This window comes from Hibiscus syriacus, unplaced genomic scaffold, assembly GCF_006381635.1.
Source record: "Hibiscus syriacus cultivar Baekdansim isolate YM2019G1 unplaced genomic scaffold, ASM638163v2 tig00117000_pilon, whole genome shotgun sequence".
Lineage (NCBI taxonomy): Eukaryota > Viridiplantae > Streptophyta > Magnoliopsida > Malvales > Malvaceae > Hibiscus > Hibiscus syriacus.
This window is the reverse complement of record NW_024063516.1, coordinates 1,317,335-1,338,216: the sequence shown is the minus strand read 5'-3', so window position 1 is coordinate 1,338,216 and position 20,882 is coordinate 1,317,335. Positions and strand designations below refer to the sequence as shown.

Below are 20,882 nucleotides of genomic sequence, written 5' to 3'. Positions count from 1 at the left end.
CTAGGGGCGCGTAGAATTTGTCCTGTAGGACCACTATGTCCCGAAGGACCACTGTGTCCCGAAGGACCACTGATAATCCCTCGACTATTGGCATGCCAACTATACTTATAGATTTCATAACACATGACATGGGCATTACCTTTTATATCTTTTCATATATTTTCACGTAGGCACATAGTTCACTTTCACATAGCATATTTCCATGTAATTCACATTCACTTATCACATAGCTTTTCTTTTTTACTTGTATTCCTTTTCACATAGCTCATAGTCCTGATTCTTATCTCATAACACATGTTCTCATATAATCCCTTCATTCAATTATCACATACATAACATATCATATGACATTCTAATAGAAACACATATGAGTCATATTACTTTCACATATATTTTATCCTATATCTTATGATCATAAGACCTATTATCATAAATACATGCATTTACATACTTCACGTATAAAGATGCATTCAACAATTAGACATACGCATTTACTCATATATAATACATCTAGCACCATATCACTACATGTTTATGCTTCAGTACTCATATCACATAATATCGGAATTAGACTCATCGCAAGTCTTAATTCCTTAACATAACATACAGTTAATATCATGTACTCACCTGGTCACAATGAACACTATCAAGTTCTTGTTCTTTCTTGCGAATCTTACTCTGACGACCTATCCAAACTTTGCTTTCGATCGATGTCTACACAATCATGTATTTATACTATCAGTATCCAATTGATATACTATAATCTATCACTTCTTAGTCTGAAAGAAATATTTATTCCATTTCCCATTGAAGTGCATCGATACATTCTATAGTGTATCGATGCATCCCTTAACATGTGCATCGATGCACTACTCATGCATCGATACACAAATCACCTTCGATATTTTAATCTTAAGGGGGTGCATCGATGCACTCCTTATGCATCGATGCACTAATTGCATTCGATGTTTATTTATTTGAGAGTGCATCGATACACATTGAAGATGCATCGATGCACACAACCCAGAAATTCCATTTTAAGCACTAAATTCAATCTCTTTTCATCTCAACTCTTCATCTTTCACCTCTTTTAATAATCATAACTTAAACTCATTTCTACTCAATAATCACTTCTTTAAACTCAACATCATATCCTTTATATGGCATTCAAGAATCACACTCAATTTCCAACATGTTCTAATTCCAATTCTAACACCTTATACTTCTTAATTCCACTATTTACAAGTCAAATTTGGTCTTGAAATCTAATTAATATCTTTCTATCAATATTTCACTTGTTCCCTTCTTTTCTTTAATTCCATCTAACTCTCTTATCCTTGAATTTTAAGGTAATTTAAGCTTTCCTTAAGCTTAAATATAATCTAAAGAACAAAACCCAATTAATATACTATAAGAGAATTTATTGAATGGATTTGGTGATAAAATATATTATTTTTTAAAGATTCCGGATTTAAAAGATTATGTTGGAAGAAATATATACATTGTCGACAAGTTAATAAGAATTCGAAAATATTAGACGACCAAATCTTGAACCAGTAAAATTATATGCACAAAGTACTTGAACAGTAAATATCAATTAGAGTAAACGGACAAATTCTTTGAATCATACTAGTTGATTGTTTTCAATATCTAGGGTTGTGAATACCAATTCCAATAATCAAACTATCGGCTGTAAAATCATAAACTTCCGAGTTGTAACCAGCCTGCCCAAAAGATTCAATCAATTGTTAGCAATCAAACATGAAGTGGCCAGAATAAAATAAGGGGCGAAAAGATATAGATTGGTGAAAGTGTGGGATTCTGGTGCTACCTGTCCATGTTCATATGAGGAGAAAAGCCAAGAAAATCTGGCGTCTCCTCGAGATTCTTAGGCAGAGAGCTTCAATTAGATCAACAATTTGATTGCGGGAGGCCGTGAGAGATTGGAAGCCAAGTGATGGGGTTCGGGTCGAGAACGATGACCCGTGATAGTTTGGGTTTAGAAATTGCGCATAATTTTGGGCCTTTTGGCATATCTTGCTGATTCACTGCCCTGATCTGCTATTTGAGTTGAGAGGAAGTATATAGGTCGAATCAAATTTTATAATATTGTCTCAACATTATACTTTTTCAGATGAATATGCAAACCAAGACTAAACCACTAGGCTAAGTTCCTCAATTCTCAACATTAAATATTTATTTGCGGTTTCAACTAACTATTGTTAAAAGGAATTTTGGATTCTTTTAGGAGCAAGTTCACAGGGTGTTGTCCATTAAATGATTGGTCATACTTTGAATGACTGATATTGTTTTCTTTTAGCATTTGTATTTTATTTTAATCATAAAATTATTTTTTAATCTCGAAGACATTCTTAGAAATACTTTGTAATACAATGATAAATTAATGACGTGGATATGTCTAAATGATACTTATTGACCATAAAATGTTCTAAATGCCTCATGTGTCAGGACACTAGTTTGGTCTCCTGCACAAAATTAAATAAATTAGCCTTACGTCTACGAATTTATAACGCTGTGATCATGATGTAATTTTAAAAACATTAATGACTAAAATGAAAAGTTACTAATACTTTAGTAACCTTTTGTATAATGTTACCCTTATAAACAACAATGATTACAAAAATATTATTTTCAAACAATTGGATACATGTAAAGAAGCAGAGGAACAAAAAATAAGTGGAACTCTCGTCGCGTCGTGGGAGGAAATAGTAGTGATCATGGCGAAAAATCTGGTGCTGGATACGGCGATCAGAGATTGGGTTCTGATACCCCTATCGGTGGTGATGGTTCTTATTGGCATCCTCCGCTACTTTGTGTCTAAGCTCATGCGCTCCTCTCAACTTCCTGATCCTAAGATAGTCAAAGAGGGGTATTTCTCTCCAACCTCTTTTTTTTTTGTATAACGAAAATTCGGCAAAGATAAATAGGTCTCAGATTCATCGATTCCCGAATTTATATTTCCAGGCAAGTAATTGTTCGGGCTCGGAATTTGCCAGCTGCTGCTAATTTTATCCCTCCCAAGTCCTTCCGCTCACGTAGGGTTTATTTCAGCAATGAGGTTTGCCTTCTTCTTCTTCTTCTTCTTCTTCTTTTATAACTTCTGTGACCACAATTATTACTAGTAATTGCCTTTTTTTGAACTTTTTATTTTTTGTTGTTTTTCTTCTTTTATTTAGAGCTTATTGTGCTGTTAGCCGATTGCTCATTAGCCGTAGATGAATTATTATTTTGTTGGGATTGCAACTAATCAATAGGCTATGGATATGCTAATATTAAGCTTTGTAAAAATCAGTTCAAATTCATGAAAACAATCCATCAAGTGTAAGTTCGTTTCCTTCTCAGAGAGGAATAAACTAAAGCTAATTTTGTGGCACTTTGTAGGAAAATGGATTACTGTTTGTCCCCAGGGGGCAGGCACAAAATGCTCAAGCTCAAATGTTCTCTGACCCTAATATGGCTACGGATATGATGAAGAAAAACCTCTCTATGATTATACCTCAGGTATTTTTGTGGTGCTTGCACCTTTGGTGTTCGTATGCTTTGGTGTAATTGCTCATTTTATAGAACTCACTGTTTATTTGTTGCTGTTGTCAGACTCTCACTTTTGCATGGGTCAACTTCTTCTTCTCTGGATTTGTTGCAAGTCTGGCCCTTTACTACTTTTTTAGTTCCAAAATTTCCAAGTATTTTCGTTTTCATGCTATCTGTGCACAAAATTGGTTTCATGTATCTGATATACCGAATTTTCCAAAGTTAATCCCTTTCCTATTTGATTGGATCTGTTCCATTTTCATTCTTTCTGCATGGTGATGGACACAATATTTTGTTGTGTGACAATCGAAGTCTAACTCAAGTGATCATGTTAGTGTTATTAAGATTTTTATTTATTGGTACTATTGCGCTGTTGGTAATGATAATGTGGTTGCCTCTTCTATTTGTTTTCTCTCTTGCAGCTAAAATACCCTTCCCATTGACTCAGAGGTTCAGATCAATGTTGCAGAATGGAATTGACCTTAGCACAGTTGATGTGACCTATGTTAGTCGCCGTTCATGGTATTGGTCTTATTTTGTATGCAAGAAGCTCTTCATAAAGTTTCTTTTAATTGTTTTTTCCCCTCTATGATCTATTCTTTTCTGAGATACTTTCTTGACTAAGTATTACACCAATTATTGACAAATTATTTCATATCTAGGTATTTCCTCAATTTGTTTGGTTTGAGGGGTTTATTTAGTCTGATTCTAGGAGAGGAAAATGGTTAGTGTTAGATCATGAACTTTATATGATCTTTTATATAGATAGCAATCAGAACTTTCTTCAGTTCTTGGATTTTATCATCTATTGTAGGTTTCTTAATGAAAGTCGTCATTTTTTTAACAGCAATGGATGGTACACAACGAATGATGCAAATGAGTGGATTTGGTTTTGATCCATCAAAGGTATTATATTCGTCAAAACCTGTTATTTTCGTGTAATGGAGATTTCCCCCCATAAGTAGCATGTGAAGCAAAATAGAATTTTTATCCAAGTTATTAACATTTTGATATTAGTCTAGTTGAAATCCTTTTGAAATACTCAAGTTTCTTAGGGTTGTTTTGGTAGACAAGCTTATGATAACACCTTAAATGGTATTTAGTAGGGAATATAGAATAATAGAACTTATGGGTGTCAGCCTCATAGTTTGGACAATTTGTCTTCCAAAGAGTCCTTGAGCTTAGAATTTAATTGGTCGTACAGGGAACAATGGTTTGCCACCTTATATACATACATTTATGACAAGTTCTCTACTCATCCCCAAGCTGTTTTGTGGAGGCACAGTTTTTTGATATTGTATCCGTCTTTTTTTTTTCAATTGACTAAGAATTCTTTATTATATCTCTTAGGAGAATAACTAGTGTGATCTTAAATGTTGGAGACACATGGGTGTTAGCCTTTTAGCCAAGGGAAAAATGATTGCTGTTGCTGTGGGCTGGGCGGTTTGTTAATGATTTGATCTTGTCCGCAATACTTGCTTGTCAATTAGGAGATTGTTTAGACAGGGAATTTGGAATTCCATTCCTATGATGATGAACCAACACTGCCCCATCAGTGTGCTACCACAATCTTTTGTGTCTCTAATCTCTGTGCAGCTTGGACTGCCCGATTTAAATAGGTTTGCCCTGATGTATATGTGGGTCAAGCTCTTCATAAAAAAAATGTGTCTCTGTCTTTTTGAGGCATTATCATGAATGATAAACTTTTTAGTAAAGATTTTTGTTTTTTACTCTACAATTTAGAACCGCCCATACTTTGGGGGTTTGATATTTACCTGTTGAGAATCCTTGTGGTAGGAATTTCAGGCAGTGCTTTTCCTCAACAGCCCCAGGTTGTGTTCCTGTACCCTTTTGCTTTGCTAAGCAATCAAATCAACAGCGAAAATGATTACAACTACGTTCAATGAACCAAACTGTTTTTGTGGTTGATATCTGGTTTAATTTTTTTGATAATAGATTTATCCTGGAAGGGCATTGCCTTTTTTATTTGGTTGAATAATTTAAATCTATAAAGCAACCTGTACAGAAATTTAGAATAAAAAAGATTTTGTTTGATTCCTTGACATTGCATGCCTCCAAATACGTTGATTGTCATTCTTATTAGAGACGGTGCTGAGAAAGATGGTCTTGATATTGTACAACATGAGTGTGCACTCCCTAAATTTGAGCATCGGCTGAAGCAGTGTGGAAAAAGCTCATCAGGTGAACACCTCTGGAACATATAAACAGCTCTCAGAAGAGGGTGGTTGAGGTGAAGTTTGCCTGATAGATGAAATACCTTGAGGAACCATGTCTTTAGGCTTTAGAAGCTAGAAGACGACTTGCTTCATAATTTTTTATGGCTTAGTAATATATATAGGGAAGCCTTCTTTGTCAACCTACCGTGGGGGATGACTTAATGTTTGTACTCAGTTTCTAGTAACCGTCATCATGCTGTCTGAATTATTTGAAGACCCAAATCATTAGCATTGCATTCGGCTAACTTTTATAATGGTGATCCGAAACTTTAAAATATCTTGTTGGCCCATAACCTTTCAAAAAGGCTCACTTAATCACGAACAGAAACCTTTAATCTGCCCCGGTTCTTATTTCTTTGCTGCTAGCAAAAGCTGCAGATTGGTTTTAAAATTATTATTGATAATTATTTAAGATAGATTGTACTATTCATTCCTTCACTGCCATTAACTTTGAGCATCGGTCCACGGGGCCTTGCTATGCTAGCTGGATGTGCATATTTAGAGCGACAGATTGTTGAATCGTAAAAAGAACCTCAAAAGATACTCACGACTCACGAGCTCGGTCTCCATCCATCAAATCAAATCGATTGATATATCATCATCAAAGCTCAGTAGCTTATTCCCTATGCCATGTCACACGAGGCACACAAACACCGAACGTTCTCATGAACATCATTAGCGTTGGTGCTGGCAATAAGATGTAACCGAATCATCTTTGTTCGAATTTCAGACTAATTTGTGATGTAAATAGATTTCACAATATGGTTAAGATTTTGAAACCACTTTCAACAACTGAATTACTCAAAACTGCCTAGAACAAGGTGGACAGAAAAACATGGAACATGATGATGATGAGATTTGAAGAAATGTTGTTTTGGAATAAAACGAAGGAAGGCTTAATGGCTTTTTATGAGGAGAGGACCACGTTGGGATGATGCGCGGCAAATCAGAGGGCCAGGATAAAAGCAGAGGGGCATCATTCACATGACACAACCCATCTTCCGAAACCATATGCAAAAAATGCAGCAAATTTTAAAAAAATGAGTTGGGAGAGTGGGGCCTTTTTGGTTGCTTTGCCACCGTCCTACACTCTTGCCTGCCCTTTCCTTTTTCTTCTTTTGTTTGGCCATTGGTCCATTTTCTTATAATACATGCATCACGGATACATCAGTTACTATATCTAATCAAAATCAATTTTAATTGAACTCAAACTCAACATTAATTTCAGAACTTAATTTATTCATTCATTGCTTTATTAATTATTATTTTGTAAAATTATTTGGTTTGTAACATGAATAACACTATACTAACAACAATCGGAGGAACAGAACAAAAAAAATAAAAAGAGATTGGCTTTTGATGCCATTCAAATGCCAAATTGATATATTTATATATACAAATAATCGAATTATGAGAGATTATTTGCATGTCGCATGTCTTTTAGGTTCTGCGAAAGCCTACCCAGCATACTTCATATCATAATATGCATATATATATATATCAGAAACCTTATCAAATGAATACTTTATTGATGAGAAAAGTAGGAACATGAACAATGGTAATGTCCAGAGTAAGTGAGACGGAGGTGTGTCAGCTTGTTATCGTCCAATTATTTTATATTACAAAAATCAGTCATTTACATCCTATAAATACCTCTCCGTCCATTCGCTTCCCTCAGAGCACTTTCAAGATCTTCCTCTTCTCCATTTCTTTAATATTTTCTTCTGCTTTGCTTCGCCTAATCATTCCAATGGCCAGTGTTGAGGTAATGAAATTTGCTTGGAATTAATATAAGATTGATTTAGAGCAACATCAATATCTTAATCCGTCATTTATTTTCAATGATACGGGGGCCTTCCCTTGCAGGTTCAACAAACATCAACGGCAATGCCGGAGAAGGAGACAGCAGAGGTGACCCTGGTTGATGAGAGTACACCGAAGGAGGAGGAAAAAGCAGAGGAAGCAACAACAGAAGCCCTCGTTGAAGAGGAAGCAACAACAGGATTTCCTGAAGCTGATACCAAAGAAGCCAAAGTTGACGAGGAAGAGAAGGCAGCCGCTGCTGATGATGTGAAAGAAGAGACTACAGAGGCGAAGGCCGAAACAGTTACAGAAGAAGAAGTGAAGGCAGAGACGGAAGCACCAGCAGAGGAGGGAGTTTCTGAGAAAGAAGAACAAGTTCCAGTTGAAAAGGCTGAGGAGTAGACAAGGGGATAACTTCTGCTGCGTCTATTATTTGTTTACGGTAAGTATGGAAGATGGATGTGTGACGAGGAGTTTTTCTAAATTCTTTTCGCTCTATTTCGGGTTTGATACATATAAGTATTAATTTAAGCGCACGTCACATATCACGGTGATTGGTGTGTGGTTCAGTTTGACATGGTGTGGTGTGATCTCTACTAAGTTTGTATTTCGGTATATGTATTTATACAGCATTACATATGTGTTGTAATATTCGGGGCTTAATGATAAAAGAACTTGTTATTATTCATTGATGTTTTAATTTTAAGCACAATAATTATCAAGAATGAGAGAAGAGAAATAAAAGTAAGAAAAAACATCGTTCTTTCTTTTATTTAAATAAATTTAAATAAAATAAAGTGAGGAAATTGAATATTGTTTGTTTTCTAAAAAAAATCATCTCAATTTTAAGGGGAAAATTAAGGAAGACAAAGGAAACAAAGTTTTAAAAGGTAAAATACTTCTACCCTGTCATTTTTTACAAGTAGTTTGTAAAATAATTACTTTTTGATTAGTCTAAGATGATTTATTGTGATTAGAACGTAGTATCTGTTCGAAAGACAATTATTTAACGATGAACGTTCAAACATTCCAACAAATAAGTGTGTGAATTGAGACATCTAGGGATAACGACCATTCCTCTAAGATCCCTTGAATCGTATTTATATAAAAGTGTATAAATTATAATTAGGAGTATTTGTAAAAAAAATATAATTGGGGTAATTTGTATAAATTTTGTAAACCAACTATAATCAGGATAATTTATATAAAAGTCACTCAGTTTTCAAATGGTAACATTTTGATAATTTAATTGTTAAATTTATACTGTTTAATATAAATCACCTACCTTTTATATCAATAATAGGCTCTTAAAAGTTTAAATATGAATTAAATATAAATAATAAAGAATCAATTTAAGTTCATAAATCTTATCAATTACTATTTTTTTACAAATTTTTATTTAATTACTGATATACAATATATTGATCGAATCTTTACGAGAATGACGCTCACAATTCTCTTTTCTTTTTTACAATTGAAGATTCAAATCACTGACATCACTTAAAAAATTTGATACCTTATCCTACTAGACCATCTACACGGAATAATGCAAAATTATTTATTTTCTTTTCCACCATCCTCAGGAATATACATACATGTGATGTTTGTACTCTGTCAAACAGAAGCAGAAATTAGTAACGAGAAATGTGGGGGGGAATTTAAAGGATTTCTGTGAGTCTAGATGTCATTGCACCACTGTGTAATTACATCAATTCGCCTTCTTCCGTCTTGCCCAATGCCCACACCCTTTGCCTTATTTACATCATATAAATAGTTGATTAGGGGACAAAAAGGAAAACAATGACATCATATAAATACTTCCTCAGATTTTTTGCTTTCATTTTTTATTACCCAAATGTTATTTTTCTGATGCTTGATGTCATGGTTTAGATTATTCCAACAATATACTATACTCGGCATGAAGCTTTAGCCTCCATCGACTATTGTCTAGACCTAAGTCTGCAAATATTGTAATTCATTTAGTTTATGGGTTTATGGTTGTCGTGTAGTACTGGCTTATTGCTATTACCAGCTACAGTAGCTGCGATCACAGAGATTTTCTTGTTCAAGTATTAAAACACAGCTATAAAATTCAAACACTAAACATGGAATCCCTTTTACGCAGGAATCAAGCAAGAGCAATCCAATTAGAAGCTTTTCATGTTTTCAAGGTACTGTGTTGAATTTCCTTTCCGCTTGGGTCACTTGGATAGTAATTTGAAACATTAAATGGCTCACCATTTCCTTTCCGTTTGCTGATTTCAAGCCTGGTAAAGGTACAATATGGTAACCAAAAAAAAAAAATCCATGTAAATTTATAGGCTTGGCACTTGTATTTATCTTTTCCAAATGGATCTCTTGCAGCTGACAAACAGTTTGAGGCGGACAAGGCTCAAGTTGTGAAGGAAATCGCTGCCTTGAGCTTTAAGACCAGGCCAGGCTAGTGATAGTAACATTTTCATGGATTTGGGCTATTTCAGGATCACAAATCACGTGATCTCGATACGCTGGACGTTTGTGGTCATCATCAAAATTCAAACGAGAAGCTTTAGGCGTATTCCATGGACGCTGGACGTTTGTGGTCATCATCAAAATTCAAACGAGAAGCTTTAGGCGTATTCCATGGATATTCTTATGACATGGACTGGGCTAGAATAACCTTCAACGCTTTCGGCAGTGTTAACGATATCAACACATGTTTTAGGCATATTCGTCGAGCAGTGTGAGGAGTATAAGAACCCCCTTTTAGTCCTTAATAAATAACTACTGTAATATCCAATTTTTCAGTGATATCTCTAACCGGTAAATGAATTAATATATGTCATAATTAGTATGTGAATTAATTTGGTTTACTTTTACTAATTAATATGTTTTTTATTAATCTAGGGTAAGTACAAGATAATATATGTTCAAATATAACTCTCAATTATTTGAAGTTAAACGCTCACAACCCTAATATTTCTAGTGCTCGAACTCGAAACCTCAAGAAATAACAACAATTTTTCAACTACTGAGGTAGCTTGATTTGTACGATATAAGCTTTTATATAATTTTAGATCAAATTGGGACGACCAGCTTAAATTTACCAACCACAAAGAACAAATTTTAAAGCAAATTTACACCTTCAAATTAAAATTTAGATTTAAAAAAATTGTATATATCCGATGTGCTACTATTGCTATATTTCAACAGCAAATTAGGAAGTATGATTAGAGGACGATATTTATCGAGAGACTTAATGTTAAAATATACGTTTAAACTATATTAAAACTGATTTTTGATGTTTAAAAATTTTCTATTAAAAATTGATGTTTAACATTTTTCTGTTATAATTTTAAGTTCTTATTGTTAAAAAAATAGTGTTAAGTGACATGTATCATACTTATTATTTACTGATATTTTAAAATAATAAAATATTATTTAAAAATATATTTTTTAAAAATCTAAATATTATTATCTAATAAATTTTTAAAGATAGGCAAAAAAAACATTTAACACTTTATTTTAAACAAAAATTTATTTAAACACCAAAATTTTTTATAAACCTAAAGCGTATTAAACCTATAGAGAGAATAAGAGAATTTCAAGGAATTTCAGGGGCATTTTGTTTCTGGTAAAATTATTGTGCTATATAAACCCAAAACGCATGGTCTCCATTTGCTTGTCGCTTGTTGGTTGTTACGTGAAAAGCTCTCCAAAAACAACCCATCAATTTTCCCAACGCTTTCTCCCGCCAATGGCTGACAATGGTAGGACCCCCATTCATCTTTTCCCCCTTTTCGTCACTTGATTGAGCATTATTGTTCTTCCATTGATTTCCTTGGTTCATTTTTTCCTGTGGGATTTTTATTTCTTGTTTTAGTTATTTGTTTCTGTAAATTCTCTGGATTTCAGGTTCTGTTGAAGAGTTCTTGGCCACTGCAGTCGATGCAGCTAAGATAGCCGGAGAGGTTCATTCAAGATTTCATTTCTTTATCTCATTATCTTCTTTTTTATCTCCGTTTTTTGTCTTGCAGTTTACTTCATTGGTACGTTCAGTTGAATTCTCTTACCTCCTTTTTTTTTGGTCTTTAATGATTCTTTAGATAATCCGTAAAGGGTTTTACCAGACCAAGCATGTAGAGCATAAAGGCCAGGTCTTTATTTAATTTCTATCTCAAACTTCGATTAAACCATATGTATAATTTCACTTTGTCCCTCCCCTCCCCCCATTTCTGGTTAGTTGCCATGATATCCATGTATGTGTTACAGTTGGAGGAGAAGAGCACGGAAGAAAAGAAGGAAGCAGGGAAATAATTGGGGAAAGCAGTGGTCAAGGGTTAGGGATTTCAGATGGTGATTTGGGAATCGGAGTGAGAGAGGAGATATAAATTGGGAAATTAGGGATTAAAGGAAATGAAGAGGTAAAGATGTGTTTTGAAAGGGAGCAGATGGAGCACGTGGGTCAAGAAGGCTTGGATCAGCAGGCAAGTCTAGTCCAGGAAGAGAGAAGGTAGCCCACGTGATGGCCCAATATCTGAGAAGGGAAGATAAAAGCAGTTTGTTATATCTGTTATATAGTACTGCCAGCTGGAGTACTTAGTTTACCATTTTAGCCTTGTAACTAAATAAACAACGGCTGAGAGATTGAATTCCTCAAGTATTGAATGAAGCATTTCTTCTGAATCCTCTAAATTCTCTAATTCTTCTTCTCAAATCTATCTCTATTTCTATTGACTATAACAATTGGTATCGAGAGCCTCTGTTTCTGGTAAAATTGGGGGCATGCCCAAGAAAAATCAGAACATGGCAGATGATTTAATGGGGTTGCAGAAACAAATGGAGGAGCTGACAGCATTGGTGAAACAGGGACAGGATGAGTCTAACCCTCCTAAATGGTGGGAGACTCAGGATAATAGGATTTCTGCATTGGAATCAAGGATGGCTATGAATCATGGATATGTGGAAGAAATTTTGAAGATCCTGACTGGTAGGAAGGAGGACCAAAACCAGTCTGCTGAGGACCAGGTACAGACTCCTAACTCAGTTAATATGAGTAGTAAACAGCCTGTTAAAGTGACGGTGATTAATGATAAGACTAGGTTTACTTATAACCCTGAGGAGCCTGGAATTCTTAAGTCTAAACCAGGAGAATTGCCTGTCCAAGTGACTAGCTTAAAGAATGATAATCTAATGGGAGAGAACAGTGCTGCTAGGAATCAGCTAATGGCAGTAGATGTGGATAAAAGAGGTACTGGGGGGTCTTCTAACATGTCAGGGGTAATGTGGCAAAGACCAAAAATTGAGCTGCCAATTTTTGAAGGACTTAATCCAAGAGGATGGTTACAAAAATGCCTTAAATATTTTTCTCTTTGTAATATTGCTTATGAGCAAAGAGTTGAAGTAGCTACAATGTATTTAGCAGGGAAGGCTAAAGTATGGTTTGATGGTTATATTATGCAAAAATATCATGTTACTTGGCATGAGTTTGAGGCAGACCTATGTCATAGGTTCAGTGATAAATTTTTTGTTGATATTGTGGAGGAGTTCACAAAGTTAGTGCAAAAAGGAACTGTGGAAGAATATCAGGACAAATTTGAAGAATTACAGCCACATATGTTATTGCAAAACCCTACACTAGGGGAAGAATTTTTTGTTTCTTTGTTTGTGAGTGGGTTGAGGGAAGATATTAAACACAGAGTTAAAGTTTTAGAACCTAAGTCTCTCTCTGAGGCTTGTAGGCAAGCTAAATTGTATGAGTTATCTGTGGAATTTGAGAGCAAAAGACTGAGATCAGCCTTTAGAAACTCATCCTACCCAAATCCTATATCTACTCAAAAGTCAAGTCAGTTACCAATACAACAGAAAAATGCAGCAAACATATCATCAAGGCAAAACTTACTGGATTACAGAATGCAAAACAATTTATGTTTCAAGTGTGGAGATAAATTTGTTCTAGGTCATCAATGCAAAAGTAAACAGTTAAATATGATGATTGAAGATGATATTGTTTTACTTCCAGAAGGTTCAGAAGAAGTAGAGCAGCAATTGGTGCAAGAAGAGGAAAGCTTAGAAATATCTATCAATGCCATTACTGGTTGTATTGGGTATAATACCTTGAGGATACAAGGAACAATTCAAGGGAGACCATTAAATATATTAATTGATAGTGGTAGTACCCATAGTTTCCTAACACCTCAGTGGGCTGAGGCTGGGGATTAGATTAACACTACTCATCCTTTGGCTATTACAGTAGCTAATGGACAACAACTCTACAGTTCAGCAAGGTGTAATGGGGTGGAATGGAAGATGCAAGGTCATTCTTTTCTGCATGATTTCAGATTACTTCAGTTAGGGGGGAGTGATATGGTGTTAGGGGTGGATTGGATGAAGTTGTTTAGTCCAATCTTGATGGACTTTAATAAAATGACAATGAGTTTTGTGCATATGGGAAAGCAAATTACTATAAAAGGCCAACAACAGTCAAATTTTTTGCAGCAGATTTCAGGAGCTACACTATTGAAGATGACAGCTTCTGACTCTCCTATTTTGGGACATGTTGTATTATTCAATATGTGGGAGGATTCCAAGATTATTCCTACAGTTATCCAGCCTCTTTTGGACCAGTATCACCCTGTTTTTACTGAACCTACAGGACTGCCTCCTACAAGAAATCATGACCATGCTATTCCTCTTAAACCGGAAGCTACCCCTGTCAATTTAAGGCCCTACAGATTTCCATATAATCAGAAAGCTGAGGTAGAAAGGCAGATTGCTAATATGATTTCCTCATCTGTTATTCAACCAAGCAAGAGCCCTTTTGCTTCTCCTTGTCTCTTAATAAAAAAGAATGATGGAACTTGGAGGTTTTGTGTAGATTACAGGAAACTGAATAGTATGACAGTGAAGGATAAATTCCCTATTCCTGTGGTGGAGGATCTACTGGATGAATTACATGGAGCAGTTTATTTTTCTAAAATTGACTTAAGAACTGGTTATTGGCAGATCAGAATTAAGCCTGAGGATATATACAAGACAACTTTCAGAACTCATCAGGGCCACTATGAGTTCAAGGTAATGTCCTTTGGGCTTACTAATGCCCCTGCTACATTTCAAGCCTTAATGAATGAATTATTTAGTTCATTCTTAAGAAAATTTGTCTTGGTATTTTTTGATGATATTCTGGTTTATAGTACTTCTATGGCTGATCATATTATTCATTTAAAACTAGTTCTGGAAGTTTTGAAGACTAATCAATTATTTGCCAAGATGTCTAAATGTTTTTTTGGACAGCCTCAAGTTGAATATTTGGGACATATTATTTCAGCTTCTGGGGTTTCTACTGATCCTACTAAAGTGGCAGCTATGAAGAATTGACCTGTGTCAAAATCTTTAAAATCTTTGAGAGGTTTTTTGGGATTGACTGGTTATTACAGAAGGTTTGTAAAAAATTATGGTACCATCAGCAAGCCTTTGACTCAGATGCTTAAGAAAGATAGTTTTCAGTGGACTACTGAGGCTCTAACTGCTTTTGAAAACTTGAAGCATGCTATGTGTAGTGCTCCTGTGTTAGCATTACCAGATTTTGGCAAGAGTTTTTACTTAGAAACAGATACCAGTTCAGGAGGAATTGGGGCTGTATTATCACAGAATGGTAGACCTATTGCCTACCTTAGTAAGGCCCTTAGCCCTAGACATGTTGCCTTATCTATATATGAGAGGGAATACCTTGTTATTCTAATGGCAGTATCTAAATGGAGGCATTATTTAGAGGGTAATCTTTTTATCATCAAAACTGATCATGAACCCCTTAAATATTTGTTGGAGCAGAAATTAACTACTGCTATTCAGAAGAAAGGATTGACTAAATTATTGGGTCTGGATTATGTTATTCAGTATAGGAAGGGTAAGTCTAATGTGGTTGCTGATGCCCTTTCTAGACAGTGGGAAGATCAAGGTCAGCATATGGCTATGGGTGCTACCTTAATCATTCCTAGTTGGGTGCAGGAGGTGGAAGGCAGTTATAAAGGAGATAAGATAGCAACTGATTGGCTATCTATATTACCAGTCAATCCTAATGCTGACCCTAAATGGACATATTCTAAGGGTATTCTTAGATTTAAGGGCAAGGTATATATTGGAGCTACGGGATCATTAAGATTACAAATCCTTCAAATCTTACATGATTCACCTCATGGGGGACATTCTGGAACACAGGCAACATACCAAAAGATTAAGGCTAATTTTTATTGGCCTAAGTTGAAAGTTATGGTGGCAAATTATATTAAATGCTATACAGTTTGTCAACAGATTAAAGTAGAACATGTTGCTAAGCCTGGACTCCTACAACCACTGCCTATTCCTCAACAGGCTTGGGAAATTATTACTATGGACTTCATAGAGGGATTACCTACATCTCATAGGAAGAATTCCATTTTGGTGATAGTTGATAAGTTTACTAAGTACAACCACTTCCTAGTTTTATCACATCCTTATACAACTGCTGATATAGCTAAATTGTACTTGGACACTGTTTATAAACTTCATGGCCAGCCTAAAATGGCCATTTCTGACAGAGACAAGACATTCACCAGTCTCTTTTGGAGAGAACTGATGAAGCAACTAGGTACTAAAACTCTATTTAGTACTGCTTACCATCCAGAGACAGATGGTCAGACAGAACGGGTGAATCAGTGTGTGGAACAGTATTTGAGGGGTTTATGTTTCTTTCAGCCAAAGCAGTGGGCTAAATGGCTACCACATGCAGAGTGGTGGTATAATACAACCTACCACACTGCCCTAAAGCTTACACCATTTGAGGCATTGTATGGCTACAAGCCTCCTACTATGGTTTGGCAGGAAGATACTAATGTGCAGTCTGTAAGTGAATTAATGAGAAATAGGGAGAATATCAAGCAGTTACTGAAGCTACAACTTGAGTATGCGAGTAACAGAATGAAACAATACACAGACAAGAAAAGAACAGAAAGAGTTTTTGCAGTAGGAGATACTGTTTACCTGAAATTACAGCCTTATCGTCAAACTTCCTTGGCACTGCGCAAGAATTTAAAATTAGTCGCGAGATACTACGGGCCTTATAAGATTATTGAGAAGATAGGTGAGGTCGCATACAAGTTAGACTTACCAGTTTCTTCGAGGATACACCCTGTTTTTCATGTAAGCCTTCTGAAGAAGCACGTAGGGGATTCAACTATCTCTTCGAAGGATCCTCCTGACATGAACGATGAAGATCAGATTAGAATTGAGCCATACAAGATAATGGGTAGACGAATCATCAATCGACAGAACAAACCTGTCACGCAGTTGTTGGTGCGCTGGAAGAATCTGGATGCCACCAGTGATACATGGGAGGACTACACTGTTCTTCGGGGACAGTTCCATGAATTTGATCCTTGGGGACAAGGATCCTTTCCAGCGGCGGGTATTGTTACAGTTGGAGGAGAAGAGCACGGAAGAAAAGAAGGAAGCAGGGAAATAATTGGGGAAAGCAGTGGTCAAGGGTTAGGGATTTCAGATGGTGATTTGGGAATCGGGGTGAGAGAGGAGATAGAAATTGGGAAATTAGGGATTAAAGGAAATGAAGAGGTAAAGATGTGTTTTGAAAGGGAGCAGATGGAGCACGTGGGTCAAGAAGGCTTGGATCAGCAGGCAAGTCTAGTCCAGGAAGAGAGAAGGTAGCCCACGTGATGGCCCAATATCTGAGAAGGGAAGATAAAAGCAGTTTGTTATATCTGTTATATAGTACTGCCAGCTGGAGTACTTAGTTTACCATTTTAGCCTTGTAACTAAATAAACAACGGCTGAGAGATTGAATTCCTCAAGTATTGAATGAAGCATTTCTTCTGAATCCTCTAAATTCTCTAATTCTTCTTCTCAAATCTATCTCTATTTCTATTGACTGTAACAGTATGATGAAAATTGTGTTATAATGGTTAATGCCGATAAATTACTGAGGTTCAATCAATGCTTTCATTTGTTGGTACCGGAGTTTTAGTATCTATTCTCCGTAGAGGTTGGTTTTTTAGTCTAGCCAAAAGTAGACACCACAACTTTCCTATTTGGTATTGGAAATGGTTACTTAAAGTTCTCTCTTTTATCTAAATTCAGGTGGATTTGGTTACGGAGACGGATAAAGCATGTGAAGATCTTGTGTTTAATCATCTTAAGCAGCGTTACCCCTCTCACAAGGTTTGCACATTTTATAGTTCTCTAACATCTATCTATCAAGAGTAAAAGTTAACTTGAGCTTAAGAGAAAATTTAGTTTTCTCATCAGTGAATCTTTTCTGATTCCTATAGTTTGATATTTATTGTAGTTTATTGGGGAAGAAACTACCGCTGCCAATGGTGCATCAGCACTTACCGATGAACCTACCTGGATAGTTGATCCCCTTGACGGAACAACGAACTTTGTGCATGGGTAATAGCTCTTCCTTGAATTGTGTCTTAATTCATTTGTTAAGTCCTTTTTCATGTTTATATTGTTGCAATCCTGCAGGTTCCCCTTTGTCTGCGTCTCCATTGGTCTTACCATTCGAAAGGTTCCTATTGTTGGTGTTGTTTACAATCCAATAATGGAGGAAGTGAGATTTTCTCTTTGATATCATTGAATAGACTTGTGTCTTTTAGCAAGTGCTAGATGATTATTACTGACTTTATGACATGCAGCTCTTTACTGGTATACTTGGGAAAGGTGCTTTTCTCAATGGATCCCCTATTACAGGTGAATCCAGTGATCTTGATGTACGGTCCTCAAATTTCATTTCGAGTGAATCTCTAAAAGCCGGTATCTTGTTTTTTGAAATTTTGCAGTGTCATCTCAGACTGAACTTGTAAAGTCTCTCCTTGCAACAGAGGTATTAACGGTCTTATTTGTTGAAATTTCAAAGTTTTCCTTTTCTTTTTCCTCCTTTTTTGGGTGAAACTGAACCTGAAAATTCTGCCTCCAACTTCCAATCCCATTATTAAATAGAGTTAGGCTAATTGACCTGATAAAATATGTGTAGTTTAATCAAATTCTGTCATATTGAGCAGGCTGGAACAAAACGAGATAAGTCAAATTTGGACGCTAGTACGAATAGAATCAATAACTTGCTTTTCAAGGTAAAAGCGAAGCTGTGCCCACATTCGTTCTTTTTGTTACTATCTGTTGAAATCCATAATTGCTTCCTCTTATTAACAGGTGAGATCACTTCGAATGACTGGTTTGTGTGCATTGAATCTTTGTGGAATTGCATGTGGAAGACTTGACCTGTTTTATGAACTTGGATACGGGGGTACATGGTATGCTTTTAATCAGTTTGATATTTTAGGAGGTTAAAATTTTCGCTACATGACTGACATGGTGTGCCTCTACGATCAGGGATGTTGCAGCTGGTGTTTTAATTGTTAAAGAAGCTGGAGGCCTTGTGTATGATCCGCAAGTAGCTAACATGGTGTTTTAATTGTTCTATATCTATGTTTAAGGCTTTAAGGTTTGCCGATCTAAATGATGGATGTGTTGTTGTGCAACAGGTTTGGTAAAGATTTTGACATCACAGTTCCACAGGTCGCAGCTTCGAATCCATCCTTGAAAGATGCATTTCTAGAGGCTTTGCAACATGGATAAATCTCAAAGACCTGAAATTGCCTCTACTTGATATAATATATTAGCTTGTTTTTTTCTTTCTTGTGATTGTGGGATTTTGTTTAAAACATTAATGATTCTTGGAATAGGCTGATGGCCCTGAGCGCTGAACCCAATTTATATCATGCAAATGTGTATGTATCTTTTCTACAAGCCCAATTCAATGAAACAATTTGGACCACCTTGAGCCTGATGTAGACTAAGTTAGCCTGATGTAGTGGCCTCTCGCAGCACATTGATCCATTGGCATATCCAAAGGGAAATGTCCACGAAGAAGATGTGGCCCTTGACTCTCCCAAAGGTTATGGTCCATGTTTTTATCATAATACTCGCTGGTGACTGAATTATTATATAACCTATTTTTTTGTCGCCCTGTCCTGCTTGCTGCATGCACAAATCCCGACTTCTATGAATTTCCTTCCCGCCTCGTCTTTTTCCAAAACTAATCTTAATCCAAAACCGACCATAAAACTCAGATATAAATGATCTGTTGACTTATCACGTACTGTAATAAACTAATCTAATCTATGGATTTAAACAGAATAAACCAATCATATGGTATTTACCTTGTTTCCTCGTGGCTTCGCTTTATTATAATGTAATATTTAACGAATCAAACGATCATAGTAATTAAAACATTAGTTGTTATTTTGTTGAGGTCTCAAGGTCGTATATATAAGAGTATAAACATTCGTAATCAAATAATTGATGTATTTGAATAAATATCATATTGTATTTACGCCAAATTTATTAAAATGAGAAACATATTAAACTCTTATCTTACATATATAAGAACTCTTATCTTACATATATAAGAGTATAAACATTCATAATCAAATGATTGACGGTCTTTAAATAAATATTACATTATATTTACCCCATATTTATCAAAATGGAAAACATATTTAAAAAATCCTCTGGATTTTACGTGCTTTTTCTTTGCTACTTGCATTAAATAATATCGTGTTTACTATTGTCAAAATCTATGTTACACTTTCGAGTAAAATCAATTTGCGATATATAAATATATAATAGTTCATATAAAAATATATACTATAGTTTTTGTTAAGTTGAAACAATTACGAAATATCTAGTATCTTAACTTACTAAATCAATCGGTTGTTGGTATTTGATTATCATTCTTTAATTCACCCCTACTTAATTAAATATCTAATAAATTCTTATATTTCTTAATTTAAATATTTAGTTTTACATTAACTAAAATAGTATTAGATTAAAATCTATCGAACATAAAATAATTTTACAGATCCCGATCCCTTTGGGCCATAAGGGATCTCCGCCCCCTGATCATAATGTTGAGTTTTATTGTTGATAATGTTAAAAAGGAGAAGGCTAGTGCATCTTTTGATTTATCCGAAACAACTACCCCCATTAAATTACTTTAATTGATTAAGTGGTCAAATGCGCGTTATCATGTATCACACACATGACGTTAGTTTAGTTGAACCAAAAGCATCGACCTTGCTTGCTTATTACTACTACTAATGTCACTATTGCGGTTTTCAAATGCTTGCAAAGCAGCTAAACAATTAATTAATAATTATGCACACACACCATCACCATGCGTAGTGTAGGGACAAACATCATCTTTTCAGTGTCTCCCGATATATATACACGAATGAAAGTGGTTAGGGTGCTAAACAG

General features: G+C 35.4%; 2 protein-coding genes and 1 pseudogene across 2 annotated transcripts; all 3 read left to right on the top strand.

The window, feature by feature from the left end:
• Window positions 1-2,689: 2,689 nt before the first annotated feature.
• Window positions 2,690-6,129, top strand: LOC120194600 (annotated as a pseudogene).
• Window positions 6,130-7,376: 1,247 nt separating this feature from the next.
• Window positions 7,377-8,280, top strand: LOC120194599 (fruit protein pKIWI501-like). The gene is made up of 2 exons (XM_039196861.1): window positions 7,377-7,554; window positions 7,656-8,280. Exons 1-2 carry the CDS (start codon window positions 7,540-7,542, stop codon window positions 7,992-7,994), a joined length of 354 nt encoding a protein of 117 aa, XP_039052792.1. The 5' UTR covers window positions 7,377-7,539; the 3' UTR covers window positions 7,995-8,280.
• Window positions 8,281-11,143: 2,863 nt separating this feature from the next.
• On the top strand, window positions 11,144-19,325 carry LOC120194598 (inositol-phosphate phosphatase-like). The gene is made up of 12 exons (XM_039196860.1): window positions 11,144-11,341; window positions 11,487-11,542; window positions 11,678-11,728; window positions 17,700-17,780; window positions 17,908-18,011; window positions 18,090-18,174; window positions 18,260-18,314; window positions 18,404-18,447; window positions 18,626-18,694; window positions 18,774-18,874; window positions 18,954-19,010; window positions 19,106-19,325. The coding sequence occupies exons 1-12, from the start codon at window positions 11,239-11,241 to the stop codon at window positions 19,197-19,199; spliced, it is 900 nt and encodes a 299-aa protein (XP_039052791.1). The 5' UTR covers window positions 11,144-11,238; the 3' UTR covers window positions 19,200-19,325.
• Window positions 19,326-20,882: the final 1,557 nt, after the last annotated feature.